The sequence below is a fragment of the Bombina bombina genome, chromosome 2 (assembly GCF_027579735.1).
Source record: "Bombina bombina isolate aBomBom1 chromosome 2, aBomBom1.pri, whole genome shotgun sequence".
NCBI classification, from domain to species: Eukaryota; Metazoa; Chordata; class Amphibia; order Anura; family Bombinatoridae; genus Bombina; species Bombina bombina.
This window is the reverse complement of record NC_069500.1, coordinates 1178845753-1178870995: the sequence shown is the minus strand read 5'-3', so window position 1 is coordinate 1178870995 and position 25243 is coordinate 1178845753. Positions and strand designations below refer to the sequence as shown.

The 25243-nt window shown below is 38.1% G+C and overlaps 1 protein-coding gene across 1 annotated transcript in view; it reads right to left on the bottom strand.

Moving 5' to 3' along the window:
- WWC2 (WW and C2 domain containing 2) overlaps positions 1 to 25243 on the bottom strand; it is a 538330-nt gene that overhangs the window by 136174 nt on the left and 376913 nt on the right. The window contains 1 exon segment of the mRNA XM_053700248.1: positions 3245 to 3368. Within this exon segment, the coding sequence (XP_053556223.1) occupies positions 3245 to 3368 (124 nt within the window).

The window sequence follows — 25243 nt, the reverse complement described above, 5'->3', positions numbered from 1 at the left end:
ATATGATATCAAATTTTTAAAATGTTGGTGGGCAATTAAAAAATTGAGTGCTATAGTGATCACTAATCACTATAACACTCCATTTAGTGATTTAATACACATACAAAGCAACATTTGATAAAAGTAAATATGAAAATTTAATTTTGACTAGAGTGTACCTTTAAATTATATAATTTGAATATAAAATTATACAGTCCACTGTCCACACCAGGGTGGAGCGAAGGTTGGTGAAACTGTTTCATTCATTTATTTTTCACAATATATATTTATTTAGTCCATAAAAAAATACATTTGCTAAATATAAACATTTATTAGTGGGGCTTTTTTTATTATTATCGCTTGCATAATTGCATTTATGTACTCCTTTAAATGGATTCCTTTTCCAATAAATTTATTTTTTTATATTTCTTTTTTAAGATTTGCAATTTAAATATATATGGGGTCAATTATGAGGCTCATCATCATCATCTTTCTCAAAGTGTCACTGGCTGCAGACTAGTGCAGAGTGAGTGCTTAGCTCCCTGACAATGACACACAGACTCAGGAAGAGGAGAATTTTTATATATATATATATATATACATATATATATATATATATATATATATATATATATATATATATATATATATATATATAAACAAGAAAAAACAGCAGATTGTGATTATTAGACTGAAGTAGAAAGTACACAGAGCGTGGCCATATATATATATATATATATGAATAAAACTGCTTCTCCTCTGTCTTATTATTATATACCCTGCTTTGAGAATTGATCATCTGCGCTCTCTCTCTCTCTGTGTCTATATATATATATATATATATATATATATATATATATATATATATATATATATATATATGTATAGAGAGAGAGAGAGAGAGAGAGAGAGAGAAGAGAGAGAAGAGAGAGAGAAAGAGAGAGAGAGAAGAGAGAGAAGAGAGAGAGAGAGAGAAGAGAGAGAGAGAGCGCAGGTAATCAAATATCAAAGCAGGGTATATAATAATAAGACAGAGGAGAAGCAGTTTGATTCAAATTTATAACGCCGATAAAATATATATAAATAAATATATATATATAACATAGAAAAAACAGCAGATCATTAGGCAGAAGAGGAACACAGAGCAGCGGCGAGGCCACCGTGACCACAGTACTGTTGCACGCTGGCGCACCCACACATTAAAGATTAAATCTTTAAAAAAAGCTCAAATGAGAGAGCACATGATTGGACAGCTCCATTGGAGGCGAGCTGGGAGGACTGGTTGGACAACTTGGGTCCGACTTGCATCATCATGCAGCCTCCTCCTCAGCCGCGCCGGCAGCATGTGATGATGAGTGTGGTACCTGTAAACAAATCCCCCCCCCCCCCGTCTCCATCATTACACTGAAATTGCCCTGGCAGCCCAGCCACCTGACCTAAGTTTTTTTTTAATGTCTCACTTGCTGTGTGCGTGTGACAGGGGAGCTGGGCGGGCCGGGCATTTAAGGGTAGTTCCGGGACACGGGACAAACAGTCCACACTAACTGTACTATATTTCTGATGGCACCATGTATACAAAAATATAAAAAAAATATATATAAAACTACATTTAGGTATCATGTATAAGCTGTATTATGACATGTAAATAGCGTTAGATAATGTCGTTTACAAATGGTTCCATTCGCTGTGTTCAGCTTCTATTTACAGAATTACTATATTTTACAACAATTAGAAAATGCTAAATATATTGATTCAAGGCATTTTTGAACAATATAATCTTCATAAATCTAATGACAGTATGACACATCGATCGCAATATATTTCACTTTGCAGACTGTGCAACTGTTATTAGCTTTTTATATAGTACTAAAGCCCGTGTACACTGGCCAAAATCCCCATCCACTTGGAGCCCCTCTCTCTCCCTCCATCCTTCCCCTTTCCTGCCGTTCGCAAAAAAAAATAATTCTGTAGTGCAGCGGTCCCTCCCGCTCCTTTTTTATCACCTTACTACAACTTTCAGATAAAAAGCTATATACAATTGCTGCTTCTTTTAATATTGTTACGGTTTTAAAGGGCCCATTTATGTGATGCTGCTTTTCTGCCATAAACTTAAAGGGACAGTCTACACCAAAATTGTTATTGTTTAAAAATATACTGTAGATAATGCCTTTACTACCCATTCCCCATCTTTGCACAACCAACAATGTTATATTAATATAATTTATAACATTTAAACATCTAAATTTCTGCCTGTTTCTAAGCTACTACAGACAGCCTCTTATCACATGCTTTTTTTATTAGCTTTTCACAACAAGAGACTGCTAATTCATGTGTGCCACATACATAACATTGCGCTCTCTCCCGTGGAGTTGTGGCTAACATTGCACTAATTGGCTAAAATGCAAGTCAATAGATAATAAATAAATAGCCATGTGATCAGGGGGCTATCAGATTAGGCTTAGATACAAGGTAATCACAGAGGTAAAAAGTGTATTAATATAACTGTGTTGGCTGTGCACAACTGGGCAATGGTTAATAAAGGGATTATCTATCTTTTTGAACAATAAACATTTTGCAGTAGACTGTCCCTATAATAATCTCTATATTTTCTGCAATGCCAAGCAAGGCACGTACAAAACACATATAAGAAAGTAACATGTTGAGCAATTCTTATGCTTAGCATTTGTACATATCAGCTAAAAATGTTTAGTCCTCTTGTTTCTAACAAATTAACAAAAAACAGAGAAATGCAGATAATGTGGTCAGAGGATATTATCTACACATCAGTGGAGAAACATTGCTTTTTAGTAAACTCTCTTGGTGGTACCCAAGAATGTGTCTCTCATAGGAAATAATAGGGATTGCAGCTTCAGCAAAAGTCCATGCTAGTGGTACAGCTGAACTGATTGCGCTGATTGTTCAAATGAGGATTACTCCCAAATTATAGGTATGTTCCTCCCCACACCACAACACACACCTGTGCACCCATTGTTCAATTACAGAAAGAGACAGGGTTCATTTCATTAAAAAGAGCATACAGAGATCATGTGCGGATGAAGAGATGACACAACTGTGACTTGTTATTACTTGTCTCTGACCTCCTCCTAGTGAGTGGGAGTGTAATTCCCACATAAGATGTCTCGAGGACTCTCATCATCTGCTGAAAGAAATGTATCATAGGAATTCAGATCAATCTTAATCTATGGCTGCAAGTTCCTGTGAACCGCTATAAAGTCCATAAGGTTGGTTTAAGATAGGAACTTACGGTTTCACAAACGGCTCATATACACCACTATCTCCAGCAACAGACTCATCTGAAACTGCAGCTGAAACACAAGCAGCTTTCTCCTCCTGGATGTCACCTGCTGACTTCCTTGGAAAATCCAGATCTGAAGCAAAACAAGAAGTCACAAACAATTAACATCTTCTTCCAAACATTTTTACTTCATTGTTGCATTAAAGGGACAGTAAACACCTTGAGAGTTTTATATAAAATGTTTAGTTATGCATAATGAAACCACTTTGCAATATATTTTTATTTTCTATTTTACCCCCTTTTCAGAACTTGGAATGCACCCTTCTGACTTCTCTAGGCTTACCCTGGTATAAATCTGTCTCTTATTGGCTTAAACTGATAACAACTGAAAAACAAATCACTTACGGCTAGATTTGGAGTTTTGTCGGTAACGACCCGAAAAACTAACGCCGGCTTTTTTCTGGCCGCACCATAAAAATAACTCTGGTATTGAGAGTCCACATAAAGGCTGCGTTAGGCTCCGAAAAAGGAGCGTAGAGCATTTTTAACGCAGCTTCAACTCTCGATACCAGAGTTGCTTACGCAAGCGGCCAGCCTCAAAAACGTGCTCGTGCACGATTCTCCCATAGGAAACAATGGGGCTGTTTGAGCTGAAAAAAAACCTAACACCTGCAAAAAAGCCGCGTTCAGCTCTTAACGCAGCCCCATTGTTTGCTATGCGGTAACCCTTCCTACGTCTGCACCTAACACCCTAACATGTACCCCGAGTCTAAACACCCCTAACCTTACACTTATTAACCCCTAATCTGCCGCCCCCGCTATCGTTGACCCCTGTATATTATTATTAACCCCTAATCTGCCGCTCCGTAAACCGCCGCTACCTACATTATACCTATGTACCCCTAATCTGCTGCCCCTAACACCGCCGACCCCTATATTATATTTATTAACCCCTAATCTGCCCCCCACAACGTCGCCTCCACCTGCCTACACTTATTAACCCCTAATCTGCCGACCGGACCTGAGCGCTACTATAATAAAGTTATTAACCCCTAATCCGCCTCACTAACCCTATAATAAATAGTATTAACCCCTAATCTGCCCTCCCTAACATCGCCGACACCTAACTTCAATTATTAACCCCTAATCTGCCGACCGGAGCTCACCGCTATTCTAATAAATGTATTAACCCCTAAAGCTAAGTCTAACCCTAACACTAACACCCACCTAAATTAAAACAGAATTTATGTTTACCTGATAAATTACTTTCTCCAACGGTGTGTCCGGTCCACGGCGTCATCCTTACTTGTGGGATATTCTCTTCCCCAACAGGAAATGGCAAAGAGCCCAGCAAAGCTGGTCACATGATCCCTCCTAGGCTCCGCCTACCCCAGTCATTCGACCGACGTTAAGGAGGAATATTTGCATAGGAGAAACCATATGTTACCGTGGTGACTGTAGTTAAAGAAAATAAATTATCAGACCTGATTAAAAAAACCAGGGCGGGCCGTGGACCGGACACACCGTTGGAGAAAGTAATTTATCAGGTAAACATAAATTCTGTTTTCTCCAACATAGGTGTGTCCGGTCCACGGCGTCATCCTTACTTGTGGGAACCAATACCAAAGCTTTAGGACACGGATGAAGGGAGGGAGCAAATCAGGTCACCTAAATGGAAGGCACCACGGCTTGCAAAACCTTTCTCCCAAAAATAGCCTCAGAAGAAGCAAAAGTATCAAATTTGTAAAATTTAGAAAAAGTGTGCAGTGAAGACCAAGTCGCTGCCTTACATATCTGATCAACAGAAGCCTCGTTTTTGAAGGCCCATGTGGAAGCCACAGCCCTAGTGGAGTGAGCTGTGATTCTTTCAGGAGGCTGCCGTCCGGCAGTCTCATAAGCCAATCGGATAATGCTTTTAATCCAGAAGGAGAGAGAGGTAGAAGTTGCTTTTTGACCTCTCCGTTTACCAGAATAAACAACAAACAAAGACAAAGTTTGTCTGAAATCCTTAGTAGCTGCTAAGTAAAATTTGAGAGCACGAACTACATCCAAGTTGTGCAACAAACGTTCCTTCTTTGAAACTGGATTAGGACACAAAGAAGGCACAACTATCTCCTGGTTAATGTTTTTGCTAGAAACAACTTTTGGAAGAAAACCAGGTTTAGTACGCAAAACCACCTTATCTGCATGGAACACCAGATAAGGAGAAGAACACTGCAGAGCAGATAATTCTGAAACTCTTCTAGCAGAAGAAATTGCAACCAAAAACAAAACTTTCCAAGATAATAACTTAATATCAACGGAATGTAAGGGTTCAAACGGAACCCCCTGAAGAACTGAAAGAACTAGGTTGAGACTCCAAGGAGGAGTCAAAATTTTGTAAACAGGCTTGATTCTAACCAGAGCCTGAACAAAGGCTAGAACATCTGGCACAGCTGCCAGCTTTTTGTGAAGTAACACAGACAAGGCAGAAATCTGTCCCATCAAGGAACTTGCAGATAATCCTTTTTCCAATCCTTCTCGAAGGAAGGATAGACTCTTAGGAATCTTAACCTTGTCCCAAGGGAATCCTGCAGATACACACCAACAGATATACCAAATTATGTGGTAATTTTTCTGGTTACAGGCTTTCAGGCCTGAACAAGAGTATTAATAACAGAATCTGAGAACCCTCGCTTTGATAAGATCAAGCGTTCAATCTCCAAGCAGTCAGCTGGAGTGGGTCGAACGGACCTAGAACAAGAAGGTCTCTCAAAGGTAGCTTCCATGGTGGAGCCGATGACATATTCACCAGATCTGCATACCAAGTCCTGCGTGGCCACGCAGGAGCTATCAAAATCACCGACGCCCTCTCCTGATTGATCCTGGCTACCAGCCTGGGGATGAGAGGAAACGGCGGGAACACATAAGCTAGTTTGAAGGTCCAAGGTGCTACTAGTGCATCCACTAGAGCCGCCTTGGGATCCCTGGATCTGTACCCGTAGTAAGGAACTCTGAAGTTCTGACGAGAGGCCATCAGATCCATGTCTGGAATGCCCCACGGTTGAGTGACTTGGGCAAAGATTTCCGGATGGAGTTCCCACTCCCCCGGATGCAATGTCTGACGACTCAGAAAATCCGCTTCCCAATTTTCCACTCCTGGGATGTGGATAGCAGACAGGTGGCAGGAGTGAGACTCCGCCCATAGAATGATTTTGGTCACTTCTTCCATCGCTAGGGAACTCCTTGTTCCCCCCTGATGGTTGATGTATGAACTTGGCCCTCGCTAGCTGAGGCCAAGCTTTGAGAGCATTGAATATCGCTCTCAGTTCCAGAATATTTATCGGTAGAAGAGATTCTACCCGAGACCAAAGACCCTGAGCTTTCAGGGATCCCCAGACCGCGCCCCAGCCCATCAGACTGGCGTCGGTCGTGACAATGACCCACTCTGGTCTGCGGAAGGTCATCCCTTGTGACAGGTTGTCCAGGGACAGCCACCAACGGAATGAGTCTCTGGTCCTCTGATTTGCTTGTATCTTCGGAGACAAGTCTGAATAGTCCCCATTCCACTGACTGAGCATGAACAGTTGTAATGGTCTTAGATGAATGCGCACAAAAGGAACTATGTCCATTGCCGCTACCATCAAACCTATCACTTCCATGCACTGCGCTATGGAAGGAAGAGGAACGGAATGAAGTATCCGACAAGAGTCTAGAAGTTTTGTTTTTCTGGCTTCTGTCAGAAAAATCCTCATTTCTAAGGAGTCTATTATAGTTCCCAAGAAGGGAACCCTCGTTGACGGAGATAGAGAACTCTTTTCCACGTTCACTTTCCATCCGTGAGATCTGAGAAAGGCCAGGACAATGTCCGTGTGAGCCTTTACTTGAGGAAGGGACGACGCTCGAATCAGAATGTCGTCCAAGTAAGGTACTACAGCAATGCCCCTTGGTCTTAGCACCGCCAGAAGGGACCCTAGTACCTATGAGAAAATCCTAGGAGCAGTGGCTAATCCGAAAGAAAATGCCACGAACTGGAAATGCTTGTCCAGGAATGCAAACCTTAGGAACCGATGATGTTCCTTGTGGATAGGAATATGTAGATACGCATCCTTGAAATCCACCTTGGTCATGAATTGACCTTCCTGGATGGAAGGAAGAAGTGTTCGAATGGTTTCCATCTTGAACGATGGAACCTTGAGAAACTTGTTCAAGATCTTGAGATCTAAGATTGGTCTGAACGTTCCCTCTTTTTTGGGAACTATGAACAGATTGGAGTAGAACCCCATCCCTTGTTCTCCTAATGGAACAGGATGAATCACTCCCATTTTTAGCAGGTCTTCTACCCAATGTAAGAATGCCTGTCTTCTTATGTGGTCTGAAGACAACTGAGACCTGTGGAACCTCCCCCTTGGAGGAAGCCCCTTGAACTCCAGAGAATAACCTCGGGAGACTATTTCTAGCGCCCAAGGATCCAGAACATCTCTTTCCCAAGCCTGAGCGAAGAGAGAGAGTCTGCCCCCCACCAGATCCGGTCCCGGATCGGGGGCCCGCATTTCATGCTGTCTTGGTAGCAGTGGCAGGTTTCCTGGCCTGCTTTCCTTTGCTCCAGCCTGGCATAGGTCTCCAGGCTGGATTGGCTTGAGAAGTATTACCTTCCTGCTTAGAGGACGTAGCCCTTGGGGCTGATCCGTTTCTGCGAAAGGGACGAAACTTAGGTTTATTTTTGGTCTTGAAAAGACCTATCCTGAGGAAGGGTGGAAGAATTAGCCAATTTAAGAGCACGAATTCTGTCCATAATCTCCTCATAAGAAGAAGAATTACTAATAATCGCCTTTCCTAGCTCATCAAACTAGAAACACGCGGCTGCAGTGACAGGGACAATGCATGCAATTGGTTGTAGAAGGGAACCTTGCTGAACAAACATCTTTAGCAGACCTTCTAATTTTTTATCCATAGGATCTTGGAAAGCACAACTATCTTCTATGGGTATAGTGGCGCGCTTGTGTAGAGTAGAAACCGCCCCCTCGACCTTGGGGACTGTCTGCCATCAGTCCTTTCTGGGGTCGACTATAGGAAAACAATTTTATAAATATGGGGGGAGGTACTAAAGGTATACCGGGCCTGTCCCATTCTTTACTAACAATGTACGCCACCCGCTTGGATATAGGAAAAGCTTCGGGGGGCCCCGGGGCCTCTAAGAACTTTTCCATTTTACATAGTGGTTCTGGAATGACCAGATAATCACAATCATCCAAATTGGATAACACCTCCTTAAGCAGAGCGCGGAGATGTTCCAACTTAAATTTAAAAGTAATCACATCAGGTTCAGCTTGTTGAGAAATGTTTCCTGAATCTGAAATTTCTCCCTCAGACAAAACCTCCCTGGCCCCCTCAGACTGGTGTAGGGGCCCTTCAGAAACCATATCATCAGCGTTCTCATGCTCTACAGAATTTTCTAAAACAGAGCAGTCGCGCTTTCGCTGATAAGTGGGCATATTGGCTAAAATGTTTTTGATAGAATTATCCATTACAGCCGTTAAATGTTGCATAGTAAGGAGTATTGGCGCACTAGATGTACTAGGGGCCTCCTGTATGGGCAAGACTGGTGTAGACGAAGGAGGGGATGATGCAGTACCATGCTTACTCCCCTCACTTGAGGAATCATCTTGGGCATCATTTTTACTAAATTTTTTAATGACATAAAATACATATATTTAAATGAGAAGGAACCTTGGTTTCCCCACAGTCAGAACACAATCTATCTGGTAGTTCAGACATGTTAAACAGGCATAAACTTGATAACAAAGCACAAAAAACGTTTTAAAATAAAACCGTTACTGTCACTTTAAATTTTAAACTAAACACACTTTATTATTGCAATTGCGAAAAAGTATGAAGGAATTGTTCAAAATTCACCAAAATTTCACCACAGTGTCTTAAAGCCTTAAAAGTATTGCACACCAAATTTGGAAGCTTTAACCCTTAAAATAACGGAACCGGAGCCGTTTTTATATTTAACCCCTTTACAGTCCCTGGAATCTGCTTTGCTGAGACCCAACCAAGCCCAAAGGGGAATACGATACCAAATGATGCCTTCAGAAAGACTTTTCTATGTATCAGAGCTCCACACACATGCAGCTGCATGCCATGCTGTCCTCAAAAACAAGTGCGCCATACCGGCGCGAAAATGAGGCTCTGACTATGATTAGGGAAAGCCCCTAAAGAATAAGGTGTCTAAAACAGTGCCTGCCGATATAATCATATCAAAATACCCAGAATAAATGATTCCTCAAGGCTAAATATGTGTTAATAATGAATCGATTTAGCCCAGAAAAAGTCTACAGTCTTAATAAGCCCTTGTGAAGCCCTTATTTACTATCTTAATAAACATGGCTTACCGGATCCCATAGGGAAAATGACAGCTTCCAGCATTACATCGTCTTGTTAGAATGTGTCATACCTCAAGCAGTAAGAGACTGCACACTGTTCCCCCAACTGAAGTTAATTGCTCTCAACAGTCCTGTGTGGAACAGCCATGGATTTTAGTTACGGTGCTAAAATCATTTTCCTCATACAAACAGAAATCTTCATCTCTTTTCTGTTTCTGAGTAAATAGTACATACCAGCACTATTTTAAAATAACAAACTCTTGATTGAATAATAAAAACTACAGTTAAACACTAAAAAACTCTAAGCCATCTCCGTGGAGATGTTGCCTGTACAATGGCAAAGAGAATGACTGGGGTAGGCGGAGCCTAGGAGGGATCATGTGACCAGCTTTGCTGGGCTCTTTGCCATTTCCTGTTGGGGAAGAGAATATCCCACAAGTAAGGATGACGCCGTGGACCGGACACACCTATGTTGGAGAAATATAATTTACATCTAACGAAATTAATTAACTCTTATTAAATAAATTATTCCTATTTAAAGATAAATACTTACCTGTAAAATAAATCCTAATATAGCTACAATATAAATTATAATTATATTATAGCTATTTTAGGATTAATGTTTATTTTACAGGCAACTTTGTATTTATTTTAACCAGGTACAATAGCTATTAAATAGTTAAGAACTATTTAATAGCTAAAATAGTTAAAATAATTACAAATTTACCTGTAAAATAAATCCTAACCTAAGTTACAATTAAACCTAACACTACACTATCAATAAATTAATTAAATAAACTACCTACAATTACCTACAATTAACCTAACACTACACTATCAATAAATTCATTAAATACAATTCCTACAAATAAATACAATTAAATAAACTAGCTAAAGTACAAAAAATAAAAAAGAACTAAGTTACAAAAAATAAAAAAATATTTACAAACATAAGAAAAATATTACAACAATTTTAAACTAATTACACCTACTCTAAGCCCCCTAATAAAATAACAAAGCCCCCCAAAATAAAAAAAATGCCCTACCCTATTCTAAATTACTAAAGTTCAAAGCTCTTTTACCTTACCAGCCCTGAACAGGGCCCTTTGCGGGGCATGCCCCAAAGAATTCAGCTCTTTTGCCTGAAAACAAAAACATACAATCCCCCCCCCAACATTACAACCCACCACCCACATACCCCTAATCTAACCCAAACCCCCCTTAAATAAACCTAACACTAAGCCCCTGAAGATCATCCTACCTTGTCTTCACCTCACCAGGTATCACCGATCCGTCCTGGCTCCAAAATCTTCATCCAACCCAAGCGGGGGCTGGCGATCCATCATCCGGTGGCTGAAGAGGTCCAGAAGAGGCTCCAAAGTCTTCATCCTATCCGGGAAGAAGAGTAGATCCGGACCGGCAACCATCATCTTCCAAGCGGCATCTTCTATCTTCATCCAATGAGGACCGGCTCCATCCTGAAGACCTCCGACGCGGACCCATCTTCATCCGGCGACGTCCAACTGAAGAATGAAGGTTCCTTTAAGGGACGTCATCCAAGATGGCGTCCCTCGAATTCCGATTGGCTGATAGGATTCTATCAGCCAATCGGAATTAAGGTAGGAATATTCTGATTGGCTGATGGAATCAGCCAATCAGAATCAAGTTCAATCCGATTGGCTGACCCAATCAGCCAATCAGATTGAGCTTGCATTCTATTGGCTGATCGGAACAGCCAATAGAATGCGAGCTCAATCTGATTGGCTGATTGGATCAGCCAATCGGATTGAACTTGATTCTGATTGGCTGATTCCATCAGCCAATCAGAATATCCCTACCTTAATTCCGATTGGCTGATAGAATCCTATCAGCCAATCGGAATTCGAGGGACGCCATCTTGGATGACGTCCCTTAAAGGAACCTTCATTCTTCAGTTGGACGTCGCCGGATGAAGATGGGTCCGCGACGGAGGTCTTCAGGATGGAGCCGGTCCTCATCGGATGAAGATAGAAGATGCCGCTTGGAAGATGATGGTTGCCGGTCCGGATCTACTCTTCTTCCCGGATAGGATGAAGACTTTGGAGCCTCTTCTGGACCTCTTCAGCCACCGGATGATGGATCGCCAGCCCCTGCTTGGGTTGGATGAAGATTTTGGAGCCAGGACGGATCGGTGATACCTGGTGAGGTGAAGACAAGGTAGGATGATCTTCAGGGGCTTAGTGTTAGGTTTATTTAAGGGGGGTTTGGGTTAGATTAGGGGTATGTGGGTGGTGGGTTGTAATGTTGGGGGGGGGATTGTATGTTTTTTTTTCAGGCAAAAGAGCTGAATTCTTTGGGGCATGCCCCGCAAAGGGCCCTGTTCAGGGCTGGTAAGGTAAAAGAGCTTTGAACTTTAGTAATTTAGAATAGGGTAGGGCATTTTTTTATTTTGGGGGGCTTTGTTATTTTATTAGGGGGCTTAGAGTAGGTGTAATTAGTTTAAAATTGTTGTAATATTTTTCTTATGTTTGTAAATATTTTTTTATTTTTTGTAACTTAGTTCTTTTTTATTTTTTGTACTTTAGCTAGTTTATTTAATTGTATTTATTTGTAGGAATTGTATTTAATGAATTTATTGATAGTGTAGTGTTAGGTTAATTTTAGGTAATTGTAGGTAGTTTATTTAATTAATTTATTGATAGTGTAGTGTTAGGTTTAATTGTAACTTAGGTTAGGATTTATTTTACAGGTAAATTTGTAATTATTTTAACTATTTTAGCTATTAAATAGTTCTTAACTATTTAATAGCTATTGTACCTGGTTAAAATAAATACAAAGTTACCTGTAAAATAAATATTAATCCTAAAATAGCTATAATATAATTATAATTTATATTGTAGCTATATTAGGATTTATTTTACAGGTAAGTATTTATCTTTAAATAGGAATAATTTATTTAATAAGAGTTAATTAATTTAGTTAGATGTAAATTATATTTAACTTAGGAGGGTGTTAGTGTTAGGGTTAGACTTAGCTTTAGGGGTTAATACATTTATTAGAATAGCGGTGAGCTCCAGTCGGCAGATTAGGGGTTAATAAGTTTGTTCAACATATGACTATACTTGCAAGGTGGGCAAGTTAGCCAAAAAAGGGGAATGCTTATATACACTGATTCAGTCTCATAATAAGTTATTAAATCTTAGTTACTGTACCTTGAAGAGCAGAAAATATTAAGTGTTAAAATTTAACCTTTATTAATGTTCTTTATTTAAAAAAAAAGACAGCTTAAGTGGATGATTGTGCTGCCCAAGAGAATTTAAAAACACACTCCCTGTGTCTTATAAATATTCTGCATGTGCTATTGATAACAAAAGTTAAATCAGACCAATGTGTAGCCTCTGCAATAAATTTCAATGAGAAATTAGCTATAGAGCTATTGTAAATTTCAAAGCCTAATATTGGGCATGTGTAGCTCTAAGAGGTGTTCCTAAATAAATATACTAGTGTATATCGAAATCTTTATTAATTATTGCTATACTGCAGCTAAATATTTACTACGTGACTCATGAAAAACGTTGGATGTGTATCATCATTGATATGGATAATAGATTTGTTGAAGACTAATATCACAAATAAATATGAGTATGAAATAGTACCTTGTATCTTATTCCTAATACAGACTAGATGCTACTAATAAATATAGGTAAAAAAATAGGTAAAAAAATAGGTTTTGTGTGCACTCATTGCTTATAGCATGCGAATGGCAGATATAGAATAATCTACTGCTTGTGAATAATAGGTTTAGTATAGCTTAGGTGCTGTTTGTACTATTCTGAACAATAATCACTGTTAATGGCAATAACAATAATTGAATATTTATATAGTGGGTAACTGCACCTTAAATGGCGCTTATCATATTCTGCTTAACTTGTGAATAATGCATATAGTTGTATTTATTACACTGCAGGATGTGCACTAAGAGAGCTTTGAAGTAGTGTATTGAGTGATAAACTGTTTGAGCACAGCGTTGTTACTTATGCTAAAAATAGATTTTTTTGTTTCCTCCGATCAAGTAACTTAATTATACAACCCCTCTAATCTAGGGCTTACTGACGTTACACGAAACAAAATTTAGTGTTAACATATGAGTCACTAAATAGTTTTTTGACTCTATGGCTATGTTCCCAGTCTGGTCATTATAACCCTTTGTTAAACTGGTGCACTGTCCTAGCAGTATATATGTGACACAAAAAGTCTGTATGCTAAATTAGCGTTAGGCAAATAAATGTCTTACTAAATAGAGGTACTTGTAATAATCAAAGAACTCTGTAATTGTGGTATTAATACAACGTTTAGTGATTTAATTTCTCAAGCGTGTATACCAGATTTACTGAGTCAACTGAAACTATTAATAGCTTGCGTATTAACACTAGTGAGGCTGCAGCGTCTATGTATTTGTCGGTCTTTAATAATTAATTAGCCATGCTTAAATTAAATATTTCTAACAACAGGAGAGGCAAGTTAAAAAAGTAGAGAGGACCCCTGACGCGGCGTTTCACTAACGCTTCCTCAGAGGGGTTAATAAGTGTAGGCAGGTGGAGGCGACGTTGTGGGGGGCAGGTTAGGGGTTAATAAATATAATATAGGGGTCGGCGGTGTTAGGGGCAGCAGATTAGGGGTACATAAGGATAACGTAGGTGTCGGTCGGCAGATTAGGGGTTAAAAAAATATTCGAGTGTCGGTGATGTGGGGGGACCTCGGTTTAGGGGTGCATAGGTAGTTTATGGGTGTTAGTGTACTTTAGAGCACAGTAGTTAAGAGCTTTATAAACCGGCGTTAGCCCAGAAAGCTCTTAACTACTGACTTTTTTCCTGCGGCTGGAGTTTTGTCGTTAGATGTCTAACGCTCACTTCAGAAACGACTCTAAATACCGGAGTTAGAAAGATCCCATTGAAAAGATAGGATACGCAATTTACGTAAGGGGATCTGCGGTATGGAAAAGTCGCGGATGAAAAGTGAGCGTTAGACCCTATTTTGAGTGACTCCAAATACCGGCGGTAGCCTAAAACCAGCGTTAGGAGCCTCTAACGCTGGTTTTCACGGCTAACGCCAAACTCCAAATCTAGGTCTTAAAAAAGCATTTTGATTATGCACTTAAAGGAATACTTACCTTTAATGTTCTACAAGAAAATATGTTCTGTTAATGTAATTTTGAATAAAATCACCTCCCTTTACCCTAATTTACCTTATGCACAGTACTCTTAGTTTAAAGTGAAAGTCAATCCTAGCATTTGTGAAACGCTAGGATTGACCATTGAAACAAATTAAGGGGGCTTTCATTCATAACATACTTCATGCAGAAAGCTCCTTTATTTGTTTTAAGCGATCACCGCTCTGAGCTGCTAAGGCAGCCCAAGGCAGAACACTATTTTGCTAAGAGGTGACGTTTCCACCTCTCAGCAAATAGCATACGGGAAATGCGGCACCACAGGGAGACACGCCAGATTTACTGCAAAGCTATTGGCTAAGAGGTGAAAACGTCACTTTCAAGCAAAACAGTGTTCTGCCGTGGGCTGCCTTAGCAGCTCAGAACAGCAAACGCTTGAACCAAATAAAGAAGCTTTCTGCATGAAGTATGTTATGAATGAAAGCCCCCTTTATTTGTTTCAATGGCCAATCATAGCGTTTCACAAACGCTAGGATTGACTTTCACTTTTAAAGTACAGTCTAGTCAAAATTAAACTTTCATGATTCTAAAATAGGGCATGCAGTTATAAATAACTTTCCAATTTTCTTTTATCATCAAATTTACTTTGTACTCTTGGTATTATTTGTTGAAAGTTAAACCTATCTAGGCTCATATGCTAATTTCCATGTGAAGGCTGCCTCTTATCTTGGTGCATTTTGACAGGTTTTTTTTTTACAGCTAGAGTGTGCTAGTTTATCTGTGACATATAGATAACATTATGCTCACTCCTGTGGAGTCACCTAGGAGTCAGCACTGATTGGCTAAAAGCCTAGCGAGTCAAAAGAAGTGAAATAAGGGGTCAGTCTGCAGAGGCTTAGATACAAGTGAATCACAGAGGTAAAAAGTATATTAATATAGCTGTGTTAGCTGGAACTGGGGAATGGGTAATAAAGGAATTATCTATCTTTTTAAACAATACAAATTCTGGAGTAAACTGTCCCTTTAACCGCTGTTTTTTTTTCCAGTTTCAAGAATTAGAGAGCTAAAGTCAATCAGAAGCTGCCATTCTTAATTCTAGTAACACTGAAGGCGCATACTCACGCAGCTTCTATCAGCCTTAGCAGTGACAGGTATCGCATGAGCTGCGAGCGCACGGATTCTTAAAGATGGAAAAAACTGCTATATAATGGTAAGAAATGGTAAAGGGGATTTATTTATTTAAATATTACATTAACAAAAAGAATAAATATTAAATGTATTGTATATTTATTTAAGTAGAATACATAAATACTCAGTAACTAAATTTTTAGAAATATGAAAAAAATTAGAGGGGCATTTTTACACCCTCATACATTCATCTTTTTGTATTTTCTTCTGTTTTGTTTTTCTTTAAATAATATTCTATTAATAGCTATTAAAAATATATACAGGTTGCCCTCAGTTTACGCCGTGGTTAGGTTCCAGAAGGAATGGTTGTAAATAAAAACCGTTGTAAATTGAAACCCAGTTTATAATGTAAGTCAATGGGAAGTGAGGGAGTTAGGTTCCAGGCCCCTCTCAAAATTGTCAAAAGTAACATTATTTTTAAAGCTTTGAAATGAAGACTTTAAATGCTAAACAGCATTATAAACCTAATAATATAGATTGTATAATCATCAAACTAAGTTTAATTAACAAAACCATTTGCTAAACAGCACCTAATAAAATAATTACACAACAGATTGTATCATCATCGAAAAAAGTTTAATGAACAAAAAAAAAATGTTTCTTGCATTTTTCTGCAAACAGTTCTCTGCATTGTTAGCATGTTAGATAATATTGGGTCTGCACCTATTCTATGCATTTCAATCTGCAGTGATTAATAGATCTTGTTGCTCAATAGGTCTGGTCTGCTCTGTGTACACAGATTAATTTCAGTCTGCTAAGTTGCATAACTTTGCTGCAACACAAGCGGACAGCTCCACCTACTGGTTATTTTAATTAGTGCACTGCTTTCCAATGCTTTTCAATAGCAGTCACCTGACTGAAAAAAAAAGGTTGTTATTCTGAAACAGTGCAAATTGAACCGGCATAAACCGAGGGCCACCTGTATAACTATAGTTTATAAACACTTTAGGGACAGAACAGTTGCAACTGAAATTCATGTTAAGGTTTTGCTTTATTTTTTATTCTGATCAAAAGCATTTTTGCAATGCAAATGATCACTTTTCTTGTGCGGTAGTAAACAGAGCATATGTACATATGCCCATGTGTCTACATTCATCCACCAGTGATGGCGTATTTTGGATTGGCAATAACTCAATTTGCGTCACTGCCGATGAAATATAATCCACTCCAACTCTATGAGCAGGAGGGGTGATAAGAGTACAGGTGCACGTTACTTGCACCAAATTCTGGGCCAGATTACAAGTGGAGTGCTATTTTATCGCACGCCCGCAAACAAACAAATTGGCGCAACAGATAAAGTGGCTGGTTATTGCTAGCAATTAACGCTTATAAAATTGACCAGAGATCAAATCTCTGGTAAATTTTACAAATGTGCCCCAAATGCCCCCAAAATGCAGTGGTGTTTATTTTATTAAAAAATAAAAATTGTAGCATTTTTTTTTTTTTTAAATAACTACACCAGGTACTTTTTTGGGGGTGTGGGTGCCTTTACATTGTAGTCTTTGGGAACTGTGTGTTCCTAATATATATGTAAATGCTTATATACATACATTACATATTTGTGTTAGTATGTGTATATAGATATATTAACACATAAATATATATGTATATAGTCATATACATATATATTTACATTTTGCTGCCATCTCTGCGCGACTTAACCCCTTCGCTGCACTAGTTCTCATGCCGTGTCACACAGCATGAGAACGAGGCTCCCTTTGGAGCCTATGGAAGCACAATCTCGTGAGTGCAATGCTTCCCAGCAATGCAAACGCAATATTTAGCACTCCACTTGTTATCTGGCCCTCAGTAATTAATTTTTCTAGAAGCATTTTGTTGCTAAAACACGTATATTGCAAAAATTACTGTATTGAAAATTAAAATCCTAATAACTATTACCTTGTCAGGGTTTTTTTTTTATTTTATATCTTTTTGTGGGTCCTTGGATGCAAAAGGCATATCTTGCAAAGGGTTAAATAATATTTTAAGCCAATACCACTTTCCATTAAGGTTTAAATATGGAATACTTTGTAAAAACCCATGCACTATTTTTAGCTGTAATTATCTAGACAATTTTTGAGTTTTAAAGATTGTGTCTAAGTTAAACATTTTCCTTGACATTTCTCTTCTTTTGTCAAAATAAAGAGAGATTGTTTGATTTGAAACTTGAACTATTAAAAAAAGAAATCCCAATGGGTTATATCTACAACGAGGAAAAAAAAGCTTTATTGTCCCAATGAATATATTCCACCATGCGTTACACCTCTTAACTTTTCATCTGTAACCCATTTTCACATCCTGATCTCCCGCAGTGAGGCGAGTCTTTATTTTAAGACATATTCTGAAGTTACATAGGAGGCTTTTCATCCACAAGTGAGGATTTGTGTTAAAATGCAGTGCGCACCCTTCTGAGTTGAGCCTTTACATCTTGTTAAGATGTTTTAAGGCATCCGATTACTGATTTGATTGTGAATGTCTGCTTTTGGCTATGACGGGGGAATGCTGATATTGCTCCCCTCTCATGATAAAGAGGCTTTTTGTCTTTGCTTGAGTGACAGGGGTCAAGGTGGTGACATGATTTATTGATTACCCCTAGGAATAAGCACAGACGTCCTGAAACTGACAATGACATAGACTGCCTCTAGAAGGACTTCACAGTAACCATGGATTGTATCCTGCCTGCAGGAACCTGCACTGATTAGTGATTAATGTTTGAGAGAGAAGATTTTACATTTACTCTTTGCTTAGAAATAATGGTCGTGACTCAGCTAACCCATCTATATTTGGTGATCACGGGGCAAGGGTTGACTCATATCAACAGTAGGCACCAGTAAGAATACCGAATGCACCAAATACCACATTGTTCAAAGGACAAAGAAGGGTAAAATAATTTAACACAGAATAAGACAAAACACGTGACGACCAGACCTTTTATTTCAAAAGCCATGTTTCCCCAGTGTATGATACTTAAATGGACACCTGAGAGTTCAAAAGTCATGGTTTGCTATATTTAAAGGGTCGGTACACTAAATACTTTTATTATTTCCCCCCCACTACTCCAGGACAGGGGGGAGTGCAAACTCTGAAATAGTGATATAATTTATTAAAAGCATTTTTGCCCATACCAATATATTGCAAACACGCTTTTATTCATAACTAAAATGTGCCAAAGTATAGTCTAAAAGTAATTTAAAGTGGGTATTATGCTAAAAGAATTATATAAAGAAAATGGAAAAACAGCAATAGAATGTTAAAAAAAAAAAAAGGGAAATTGGTATCTTCATTGCATTAAAGACTATTTTGAAATATATTTTTTTTGATAAATAGCCTCAGAAAAAAGAGCGGAGAGCAAAGTTTTGCTCCACATCTCACCTCAATACCAGCGCTGCTTACGTTAGCGGTGAGCTGGTAAAACGTGCTTGTGCACGATTTCCCCATAGAAATCAATGGGGGAAGCCGGTTGAAAAAAAACCTAACACCTGCAAAAAAATAGCGTAAAGCTCCTAACGCCGCCCTATTGATTCCTATGGGGAAATACATTTAATGTCTACACCTAACACCCTAACATGAACCCCGAGTCTAAACACCCCTAATCTTACACTTATTACCCCCTAATCTGCCGCACCCGACATCGCCAACACCTGCATTATATTATTAACCACTAATCTGCCTCTCCGGACACCGCCGCCACCTACATTATATTTATTAACCCCTAATCTGCCGCCCCCAATGTCGCCGCAACCTACCTACAATTATTAACCCCTAATCTGCCACCCCCATCGTCACCGCCACAATATTAAATTTATTAACCCCTAAACCTAAGTCTAACCCTAACACCCCCTAACTTAAATATAATTTAAATAAATCTAAATAAATATTCCTATCATTAAATAAATTATTCCTATTTAAAACTAAATACTTACCTATAAAATAAACCCTAAGTCAGCTACAATATAACTAATAGTTACATTGTATCAATATCAGGGTTTATTTTTATTTTACAGGCAACTTTGTATTTATTTTAACTAGGTACAATAGTTATTAACTAGTTATTAACTATTTATTAGCTACCTACTTAAAATAAATACAAATTTACCTGTAAAATAAAAATTAAAAGGGCCTTTTGCGGGGCATTTCCGCAAAGTAATCAGCTCTTTTACCTGTAAAAAAAAGTACAATACCCCCCCAACATTAAAACCCACCACCCACACACCCAACCCTACTCTAAAACCCACCCAATCCCCCCTTAATAAAACCTAACACTAACCCCTTGAAGATCACCCTACCTTGAGAAGTCTTCACCCAACCAGGCCGAAGACCTCAATGAAGCCTGGCGAAGTGGTCCTCCAGACGGGCAGAAGTCTTCATCCAGACGGCATCTTCTATCTTCATCCATCCGGCGCGGAGCGGCTCCATCTTCAAGACATCCGACGCGGAGCATCCTCTTCTTTCGAAGTCTACTGTAGATTGAACGTTCCTTTAAATTACGTCATCCAAGATGGCGTCCCTTTAATTCCGATTGGCTGATAGAATTCTATCAGTCAATCGGAATTAGGATAGGAAAAATCCTATTGGCTGATTCAATCAGCCAATAGGATTGAGCTTGCATTCTATTGGCTGTTCCAATCAGCCAATAAAATGCAAGCTCAAGCCTATTGGCTGATTGGAACAGCCAATAGGATTGAACTTCAATCCTATTGGCTGATTGCATCAGCCAATACGATTTTTCCTACCTTAATTCCGATTGGCTGATAAAATTCTATCAGCCAATCGGAATTGAAGGGACACAATCTTGGATGACATCATTTAAAGGAACCTTCATTCTACAGTCGACGTCGAAAGAAGAGGATGCTCTGCGTCGGATGTCTTGAAGATGGAGCCGCTCCGCGCCGGATGGATGAAGATAGAAGATGCCGTCTGGATGAAGACTTCTGCCCGTCTGGAGGACCACTTCGCCCGGCTTCGTTGAGGACTTCGGCCCGGTTGAGTGAAGACTTCTCAAGGGAGGGTGATCTTCAAGGGGTTAGTGTTAGGTTTTATTAAGGGGGGATTGGGTGGGTTTTAGAGTAGGGTTGGGTGGGTTTTAATGTTGGGGGGGGTATTGTACTTTTTTTCAGGTAAAAGAGCTGATTACTTTTGGGCACTGCTCCGCAAAAGGCCCTTTTAAGGGCTATTTGTAATTTAGTATAGGGTAGGGCTTTTTATTATTTTGGGGGGCTTTTTTATTTTATTAGGGGATTAGATTAGGTGTAATTAGTTTAAAAATCTTGTAATTATTTTATTATTTTCTGTAATTTAGTGTTTGTTTGTTTTTGTACTTTAGATAATTGTATTTAATTGTATTTAATTGTAGTTAATTTAGGGAATTAATTTAATTATAGTGTAGTGTTAGGTGTAATTGTAACTTAGGTTAGGTTTTATTTTACAGGTAAATTTGTCTTTATTTTAACTAGGTAGCTATTAAATAGTTAATAAATATTTAATAACTATTCTACCAAGTTAAAATAAATACAAAGTTGCCTGTAAAATAAAAATAAACCCTAAGATAGCTACAATGTAACTATTAGTTATATTGTAGCTAGCTTAGGGTTTATTTTACAGGTAAGTATTTAGTTTTAAATAGGAATAATTTAGTTAATTGTAGTAATTTTATTTAGATTTATTTAAATGATATTTAAGTTAGGGGGGTGTTAGGGTTAGGGTTAGACTTAGATTTAGGGGTTAATACATTTAATATAGTTGGGGCGACAGATTAGGGGTTAATAAATGTAGGTAGGTGGCGGCGATGTTAGGGACGGCAGATTAGGGGTTAATAAAATTTAACTAGTGTTTGCGATGTGGGAGTGTTGCGGTTTAGGGGTTAATATATTTTTTATAGTGGCGGAGATGTCCAGTTCAGCAGATTAGGAGTTAAAAAATTTATTTTAGTGTTTGCGATGTGGGGGGGCCTCGGTTTATGGGTTATTAGGTAGTTTATGGGTGTTAGTGTACTTTTTAGCACTTTAGTTAAGAGTTTTATACTACAGCGTTAGCCCATAAAACTCTTAACTACTGACTTTTAAATGCGGTACCAGGCTTGACAGGAGAGGGTCTACCGCTAACTCGTAATACCGGCGCTATGCAAGTTCCATTGAAAAAATAGGATACGCAATTGACGTAAGTGGATTTGCGGTATTTTCGAGTCTGGCAAAAAAAGGTGAGCGGTACACCTGTACCTGCAAGGCCCGTAATACCAGTGGGCGTTAAAAAGCAGCGTTGGGACCTCTCAACGCTGCTTTTTAAGGCTGACGCAAGACTCGTAATCTAGGCGTTTGTTTTTATTCTTGCTGGAAGTGTCACTGTCCACCAATAAAGGTTATAAAATAAATTAATCTGTCCCTAGGGATGATCTGTGCACAATCACAATTTTAATAACTTTGTTCATATAAAATTATATAATATTATTATAATAAAGTGGAAATATTGTTAGCAACTTTGATAACGATAGTTATTCTACTGAAAATGAATAATATTTGTACATATTAATATATAAACAGAAAATTGGACATTACTTTATCAAACAATATGTCCTGGAATACATTCTAGTTGCAAACCTATAATTGGTAGTAACAACAAAAATCGGAATTTGTTTTATTTGTGTAGTTAGTCATTGAAACAAAAAATCCTCAGCAAGTAATATTTTGGCCAGTAGATGGCAGAGTAGCTTAACAAATACAAAAAAGGTATAGAAGCATTTTTTTTTTGAGAATCACAAATACCTAAGTAATTTTAAGTATTAAATTCACACTGTTTTTCTGCAGTGGGGGTTCTATTCAATGAGAAATCAAGCTGAAGTTCTGACACAAAGTGATATAGGCTTTGCAAACTGCTGCTTAACAGGTGAGAAACTAACAGCCCACAGTGGCTTAGATGCAATTGTTTGTATTTGCATAACAACAGATATTCTCTGCTATTTTTGCTTTAATTAGATCATTAGATGAGCAAATGTAAATGATGGTCCTTTGAGATATTTAAAACATATGTCTAGCAGTATTGAAGTTTATCCTACTGCTCTGCTACAGTAAATGTTTAGAATCCAAAGACCAACAGTTTTTGCCCCCCCCCCCAATACTTAAAGGGACAGTGAACCCAATTTTTTCTTTCATGATTGAGATAGAGCATGCAATTTTAAGCAACTTTCTAATTTACTCCTATGAACAATTTTTCTTCGTTCTCTTGCTATATTTATTTGAAAAAGAAGGCATCTAAGCTTTTTTTGAGTTCAGAACTCTGGATAGCACTTTTTTATTGGTGGATGAATTTATCCACCAATCAGCAAGGACAACCCAGGTTGTTCACCAAAAATGGGCCGGCATCTAAACTTCCATTCTTGCATTTCAAATAAAGATACCAATAGAATTAAGAAAATTTGATAATTGGAGTAAATTAGAAAGTTGCTTAAAATGTCATTCTCTATCTGAATCACAAAAGAAAAAAATTGGGTTCAGTGTCCCTTTAAGAGGGTTATTATCTTTGTCCATACTGTAATATTCACCTTTCTACTCTAGAATCTATCATTTAGTCAGCAAAGATACTTTGCATGGCAGTCACCCAAAATCCCTGTATTACACTGCCATGTGTAGCATATGAAGCCTTGTTAAAGGGATATGAAACCAAACATTTTCTTTTGCGATTCAGACAGAGCATAGAATTTAAAAAAAGTTACCAAAAAATGTGTTTCGTTCTCATGATATTCTATGTTGAAGAGTTACCTAGGTAGGTATCTGGAGCACGACATGGCAGGAAATAGTGCTGTCCTCTAATGCTCTGGAAAATGGATAACACTGCTGCCATATAGTGCACCAGAAATGGGCAGAATCCTAAGCTTATGTCCCTGCTTTTCAACAAAAGATACCAAGAGAACAAAGACAATGTGATAAAAGCAATAAATTAGAAAGTTGTTTTAAAATCACATGCTCTGAATCATAAAATTAAAAAGTGGGTTTTATATCCCTTTAAATGTGAGCATCATGTGCTAATTTGTTTTGCAGTGCACAGAATTCCCCTTGTATTGTATGTAAGTACTAAACCTACACTAAACAGAGCTGAAACAGACTGCACCTCCTGAACAGGACCCACAGCTGGTGAGCCAATTAGGAACAGCATGCGCATGGAGCAGCCAATCACCAAGTATGCCCTGTTATGGAGTTGCAGTGTGTTTAAAGGGACAGTCTAAAATAACATTTGTATCGTTTTAAAAGATAGATAATCCCTTTATTACCCATTCCCCAGTTTTGCATAACCAATAGAGTTATAAAAATATACTATTTACCTTTGTGATTACCTTGTATCTAAGCATCTTCTGACAGTCCCCTGATCACATGACTGTGACTATCTATTGACTTGCATTTAGTACTGTGTTGTGCTAACTCTTAAAGCACCACTCAATGCAGTACGATTGCATAATTAACAAGTGCATAATAGAAAGACAATAATTTAACACCTACTCTGAAATTTAAAAAAGTAGTAGATTTTTTTCTCCCAATTTACGGCCTCCTGTATCATGTGACAGACATCAGCAAATCACAGACTACTATATGTATACCCTGTGAGCTTGTGCACATGCTCGGTAGGATCTTGTGCCCTAGAAAGTGTGAATATAAAAAGACTGTGCTAAATTTGATAATGGAAGTAAATTGGAAAGTGTCTTAAAACTACATGTTCTATCTGAATCATAAAAGTTTATTTTGACTTGAGTGTCCTTTTAAATAACTTCCAGGGCGTGAACACAATGTTATCTATATGGCCCACATTAGGGATGGGCGAATGTTTCGCAACATTCGAAAAATGAAACAAATTTTAACACATTCGTTCGTTCGAATTTTCGAATGTTTACATAACATTCTAACATTCGATTTTCGAATGTTCGGTTTCAAATTTTACGATTACATTCCAAAATATTTGTTTTGAAAAATTTGAATTGATATTTCTTATAGTATTTCTAATGCTTTCTTTAAATGTAATATTCTAATTATGCAATATTCAAATTCGAAAAATTCGAATTTATATGTTTGTAATAGTATTTCTAATGCTTTCTTTAAATGTAATATTCGAATTATGCAATATTCTATATAGAAACTTTCAAAATGATATATTTGTATCTATTATGTTTCAATTTACTAGATTCCCTCCCTACCACATGAACTATTGAACTTCTGAATAGTATTTGTTAAATAGAATGTTAAATTCGAAAATTTGAATGTGGACATTCGATTTAATTATAAACATTCGAATTCGAAAGTGACATTGAAAACTGTAAATAGCATT